Raw genomic sequence first — 7,376 nt, 5'->3', positions numbered from 1 at the left:
AATAATTCAGTATATTTTAGAAATGCAAACAAAATCCAGTGATAATAACAATAGTATATATATGATATATATAAATCATTTTACTTAGACAAAACAAACAATGTTACATAACTTAACATTTAAAGTCTGCACATGGTTGAAAATTACTTGTATATTGTCTTAAAGTACATGTATTCCTTCTTTCATTGCATGTATACCGTGTGATATTACATGTATTTCAACTAATATTTCAATACCATATAGTATATTTCATATATACCATGTTTTATTTCATGTGTACCATGTAATATATTTCATTCATACCATTTAATAATGCATGTATTTCAACTAATATTTCATGTGTACCATGTAAATTATTCATGTATACCATGTCATATTGCATATATTCAACTCATTAATTCATGTATACTATCTTATTTATCATATATATTGTAAACCATCATATAAGTTGTTTAAATCATAAATTTTTAAACATTAACCACATAGCCTGCTTGTGGCAACTGATAATACCAATGCCACCAGTACAGATCAAGATTGGCCCAGACAACCATGCCGTATCTTGGTCTGCACTGTTCACTATTCAGTTGTTTAATATTTTGAAATCTTCCCTGGAAAAAAAATCAATAGAGTTGTCCATATTGCAAAATGCGGGACAAGTTTATAAAATTTAACAAAGTAAAACAGATATATAGGAATTGTGAACTTTCAAACCTTGGTCCAAGGTAATAAAGAATTCTCCAAGCTCAAACTTAGTTCTCAGTTATTTGATTGGTCTTTAACTTCCAATGAATGTACACTGACCAATGAAAATCCTCGGATTTAAGACAAGACTCGTAAAATAGGTTTTAAAACCTTCAGGCCAGTTTTTACTAGCTGAAAAATATGTGTAAAGAATTGTGTTTATTAAATACGACTATTGCAGCTTAAATTGTGCATAGAATTTTAAAGCAGCATGCCTCCAGATTTCATGCTTATTTCCATTAACATTTTGAAAATGTATTAAAAAGTTAAATAATGTGAAGTGAAGAAAGAAAATAATATTCACATTGCAAATCCCACTTGCAATCCAAGTAATTTACCAAATTTTTCAGTTCCTTCACAGCGCATCCATACAAAACAAACACACAAATAAATTAACCTTTAAATGTTAGGGGGGTTTTTGAGACATTTTACAATCAATGAAAATGCGATTATAATTTCTACATTATACAACAACATCTTATGTAGCAAAACTTTGTAAAAAATAATGTAAAGAAATCTTACAAACTATATAATCTACAAACTTTATATATAAAAAAAAATCAAGCGCAGATTTTGATTTTTACACAAAAGAAAAAGCTCAACTTTGATTAAATGAAAGTGTGCAAAAAAAAAATATGCACAAATATCAAATTATTCTTTCAAAATAATGATAGTAATAAAGTGGGGGTAAAACTGTAGCTTGAAGACCTTTTGATTATATTTAAGCTAAATATATGACTATCATTTGAAAAAGGAAAACTTCCAAAATATGTATGTAAAACTTGAGTCAATGAAATAAAAGATGTTTGTAGATTTCAAAAATTTTCAAAAATTTATAAACCAATCAGATGTAAAATCTATTTTTTAATAATAAATGGTCAGAAAATTGGCAAATTAGATGCAAATATTCACAACCTCCTTCCCAACCTTTCTCTCCACATTAATATATGCTTGATATTTTTTAGTTTGTAGAGTATTCTTTGTGTTTTTGAAGACTGCGGGAGAATGTCCAGTTACTGATTATGATACAATCAGCTAGAATTTAACTCACCAAAAATAAAATATGAATATTCAAAATTCGCATACGTTAAACATGAATTATTCATAAATATTAAAAAATTATCGAGGATAAAATAAATTATTCATATATATTCAAAATTTTATATTCCAACATGAATTGTTCATGGAACAAAAGTTAAAAAATGAATTATTCATAAATATTCAAAATTAACATAAGTTTATATAAATTGTTCATGAATATTCAAAATCAGCATAAGTTCACATCATTTTTTTTTCATAAATTAAAACAAAGTTAATAATAATAAAAAAACCTTTTGGTCAATGCTATCCTATAGCCTTTTCTTTGTGTTTTAGTAAATATTAGTAGAGATTAACAGTGTAGTAATTGTTGTTAATTGTGCACCAAAATGGAATAAAAAAAAAGTGTTTTTTAAAAAGCTAGCTCTAATGTAATACTAGGACGCAGTGCCTTGCCTTTTGACTAGACTAGTGTATTTTCTATGTTACAAAGATAATAATAAAAACAAGAGGGCCATGATGGCCCTAGAATCGCTCACCTGAATATAAAAACTCTCCATGACAAGGAACAAGTTGCCATGGCAACAAGAGTTCTGCATGGAATTAAATTCTTTGAACAATTTTTTAAAGATGACCAACAAAGAAACATTCCTGTGAAGTTTGGATAAATTGGCTTGGCGGTTTATGAGGAAATGTCGTTTAAAGTTTATGGACGGACGCCGGATAAAAACGATCACAAAAGCTCACCATGACAGGTGAGCTGAAAATCGCATTCAGTCTCAAGTTTTCACATAGGCTCCTGGTCTCATAAATTCCACCGGTATATTACATTTATTGGTTATTTTTAAGAGAGAATGAATAATGGTGACAGAGTTGTAAGGTTATAAAATCAAATGTGCCAAAGGAGCAGTCATCTTTGTTAAAGTGATAATACGCCTTTCCCCGAGTGTAAATTGTTAGAGAACAAGTTAAAATAAAAACTTGACATTTTGCCATTATTGTGTTCAATTTTATGTTTGATTATGAAAAAAACTTTATCAATAAGTCACTTGACCAATGAAAATTTCTATAAATATCACTGGGAATATAACAGTAACACGCACTTAATGTTAGAGAGTAGAGCAGTGATTCTGTAATTCAACCTTAGTTTTTATACTGTATCTCATCAACATTTTATTATTGGTTAATCACCATTTTTTTAATAGTAAATCTTTTGAAATATATTACTAATTCAACTTGACAGCGAAAATCATAACATAAAATTGCAAAACAAACGGAGGCCATTTTTCACTTTTTTTATATCCGGATTTCAACAGTTTGCCATTTTAAGTCTTTTTTTTTTTTTTTTACACAGAGTTACTGCAGTATTGCTTTTAAAGTGGCCTTCAGCTTTTATTTTCTGTTGGAAAAAAAACAATTTTGTGTTGTTTCAAACTAAATATTTCAGTAATTTTATCTTGGAAAAGTGCATCATATCCCTGTTAAGCTGTCTTCAAAACAGTGTCCCAAGAGCTATTTATAACGCACATTTCTAAAAATAGAAGATCTGATCCAAACAAATGGTCCTGTTTACAAATTTTCATATAGAGAGCGGACTGGTGGATAGGAAGTCACCGAGGGGTTTCGTTATTGTTTATGTATTTTATCGCAGGCAAATTTTACTTACCACTTCAATTCTTTTAATTTGACAAGTTACAAGAAACCATTTATTGAAAAATAACATATTTAACCTTAAGAAAAGCTGAAGGCCGGTCTAAGCCTTTTTTTGACATATATAAAAAATTTATTGCCATTTTCACTGATTTTTCCTTACATTAATTTTTTTTCCAAAATAAACTACAATCATGAATAACTATATTACTATCAAATAAAAATATTTCACATATTTATTTCTCATTTTAATACCAATAACAGCAGCAAAAAATACATCTAAAATACATCATTCCTAATTTGTTTTCTTGTTATAACAAAATCAGACATTTTTATATACAAATTTTTCTTATGAGACAGACAATGGGTGTATTTATTAGGAATGTACATGTATAATACAGTGATTGCCAATACAGGTATTTTCACATAGTTATTTTCATATTATTTTCACATATCAGATATTTTCACATTATATTCACATATTAGATTATTCACATTATTTTCACATACGTGTAGTTATTTTCACATAGTTATTTTCACATTATTACCAGTAGATATTTTCACAGTTAATTTCATGAAGACATTTCAATATAGGTATTTTACATATTTATTTTCATGTAGGTATTTAACATAGTTATTTTTACATTGGAATTTTCACTTATTAAAATCTGACCTGAAATGTGAAAATTCGTTTATGTAAAATGTGAAAATATCCATTTTAAAATGTGAAAATACCTGTCTAAACAATTACAACAAAGCACCTCTTACTAGGTTAAATGCAGAACTGTCATATAAATATATACCACAAGCAAGTATAAAATGTGAAACAAGAATCTTGCATACTGAAAAAAAAAAGAATTCTATTTGCAAAAAATATGCAGCATTTTTTTTTCCAAAAATCATACATGCATAATATATATGTATAAATATATATCTATACTAACGTTTTTATAAAAAGAACTTTCATTATCTTCAGATATGCAGAAATTTTCTATGGAATTGTATTTGTTAACAGAATATCACAATAATGAAATATCATCTTATTTAGATATGCACTTTATTGAATTTATATTGATAAAGATATGGACTTTTTTCTATGGAATAATTTTTTTTCTCTATGGAATAATGAATTTTTTTTTCCTCTACAGAATAATTTCTATTCTCAAGATGTATCACATATATTTCAAACAATTTACAAATTATTACATCAGTTTACTAAAACTTTATCACTTTTATATATGTAGCATCATTTTCAGAATTTCTAGAATATGTTCAAGTAATTGGAACATTATTTCACATATCTAGGAATTTTAAATATACATACATATACCTTTTTATCACTTCTAAGTAAAAAAATTATATTGACTAATTTGAATGTTACATCACATTACACAAGGAATGTTTCAATTGCTAACAAATACTTTTAAACAATACTTTACACTCTAAACTTTAACTTAAACTAAATTTAAAATCAAAGTGATATGATTTGAATGTTACAATAAATGGAAACTAGAGACCATTTTTGTTATACTCCGATAAACTATTGAATTTATTTGCTCTAAAATAATTTACTAATTGGAGTGTTACATCGCAACACACAAGGAAAATATTTCACTGCTAATAATGCCTTTAAATAAGACTTTATAATTCAAATTAAAATGATTTTAGGCAATCAACAGAAGTCCAAAAGTCTAAATACATAAAATCTGAAATTCTTACATAGATCCCCTTGGAAACTTTAAATGGAAAAATATGCCTAAGATAATAAAGTGCATAAGATAAAAAAGAAATTAAACTGTTAATGAAATTTGTTAGTGATTCTTGGCCTGATTTGAGTTAAAAGCTTTGGGTCATTTTGTATAATATCATCGATAATGTTGAGAAATCTGAGCGCGTCAAAATCAACATTTTTTTAACAAATCTGTTTCGTTGAACTGAAAGTAACAACTGACTGAGAAATATTAGTGACACATCTATTAATGACAGCTTCGGTTTTATCAGTTTTGTAGAACTTCGGTAAGGATAAAAATTATGATAAACCAATCTATCACAGTAACGTTTTTTATCGTTATTATATAAAGTACACGTACATACCAAACATATATCTTAACTCTAGAAAAATTTAAAAAAAAAAAACATTGCATAAATTAAGTTAGTTTAAACTTAACAACAAAAACAAATCATCAACTGACGTACGTTTCAAGGTCAAAAAATATAAAACACCATTTCATTCCTGATTTTCTTTTATAACTACCATTTCATGCCTAATAAAATACGAATGTTGACTGATGCACTTGATTATTAAAAGTAGCTCCTTGCTAAAGAATGTGTTCTTCTTTTAATTTCACCATAATAATGGAGTTCTTGTAGATGCACTTGATTTATATAATATACCCCCTTTCTTATATGATACCGTTGCATCATTTGATTAATTCCAAATTTTAGTTTCTTTTCAATCAAGTTTTAAAAGATAAACTTGAATATACAGAAAAAACTCCTCGTCAGTGAAAATGTTCAATGATGTAGTCACAACATTTGATTCATAATTTTTCCAAATTCCATTTTTTTAATCGAGTTTTAGCAGATGCACTTGAATAGTAAAAGCTCTTTTGAAGGAACATGTTCTATGAAGTATTCACACCTTTTTCCTCCAAATTCCAATTTCAATCGAGTTTTCGGGGATGCACTTGATTATATAATTTAAAACTCCTTTCGGAGGAATATGTTCTATGATCTAGTCACCAGGTTTCCTAAATGTAATTGTTCTGGAATGTCTATACTTTCTAGAGCAATTTTGGAAGGATTAAATGGGAAAGTCACAGAGTATGAGAACTTAAGGTCCATCAAGAGGGACGTTTCCACGTGATCTCTTTCTTTCAATTTTTGTTGAATTTTGCGTATAAAGGATATCGGCACCCGCTCCTCGAACTCATCAACTGGTGTGTATAGGTTTAGAATCTTCACAATCTGTAATTGAAACAGTGAAATAAACATGAAATTCGCACATTGATTTTTTTTCAATATATATATATATATATATATATATATATATATATTTCATGAGCTGTTATTCAGTTTTCTGTGTCTAATATTGCGGTAAAAATTTCTAACACTAATTACGATAAAACGTATTTTACATACAGAACTGAAATGCTACTTATACTATCAAACTAAGATAATATAGAGGATACTCAATAAGTGTAAATTTAATACTAAATTTATTGCATGAGTTGAATAAAATCATATTAAATGATATTGTTTTAGTCAACAAGTTCAATAAATTTAGTATTGAATCTACACAAATGTCAATCTCCTACGCAGTGATCTCCCCTTACAGGAAAAGATCTCTGCCATTACAACATTTTCGTCAAGATTTTTGACGAAATGAATTTTTATATTTATTTAAAAAAGTAAACACGGTTTTGCAAATATTTCAAGACTGTTAGGTGTTATATGTGAACTTAAATAAAAATAATTTTGGAAACATAAATATCATGAAAATAATTTTAATACCGCACCGTTTATTTCCAAAACAATGGCCCTTCTAGAAATGACTTATTCAAGGAATTATTAATTTCGACTCTATGCTTTACAAAAATGATTTTTTTTTCAATCATATCGACATATTTGAGACCAGATTTCAAGTTTTAATGTCACTGTTTATTACAAATAAAACATTTTTTCAAAGATTTCATTGGCGTATAGATCAACACCATTTTTACACAATCATGTGATAAGACCATCATCACGTGATTTGTGAAGGTAGTGGTTACTGGCTGTAGTGTAACTGGTGCCCGGAGTTTGCACAAATGTAGCATTTTATTTATCACATATCAAAATAAGAACAGTTTCAAGTAAAAAAAAAAAAGTCTTTTTTTTCATTGACCCGTCTATAGTGCTTACATTAGTGCGCTTTAACTCTTTGTTTGTATATACATGTAAAGCAA

General features: G+C 27.5%; 1 protein-coding gene across 9 annotated transcripts in view; it reads right to left on the bottom strand.

The window, feature by feature from the left end:
* Nucleotides 1-2,628: 2,628 nt before the first annotated feature.
* LOC132731005 (unconventional myosin-Va-like) overlaps nucleotides 2,629-7,376 on the bottom strand; it is a 122,949-nt gene continuing 118,201 nt past the window's right edge. For all 9 annotated transcript variants that reach the window (XM_060717097.1, XM_060717098.1, XM_060717101.1 and 6 more), the window contains one exon: nucleotides 2,629-6,396. In XM_060717097.1, coding sequence (XP_060573080.1) covers nucleotides 6,157-6,396 — 240 coding nt within the window. In that variant the 3' untranslated portion in view covers nucleotides 2,629-6,156. The remainder of the gene's footprint in view (nucleotides 6,397-7,376) is intronic.

The sequence above is a fragment of the Ruditapes philippinarum genome, unplaced genomic scaffold (assembly GCF_026571515.1).
Source record: "Ruditapes philippinarum isolate M1 unplaced genomic scaffold, ASM2657151v2 ctg1903_1_1_1_1, whole genome shotgun sequence".
Taxonomy (NCBI): Eukaryota; Metazoa; Mollusca; class Bivalvia; order Venerida; family Veneridae; genus Ruditapes; species Ruditapes philippinarum.
This window is presented reverse-complemented; position numbering and strand designations above follow the sequence as displayed.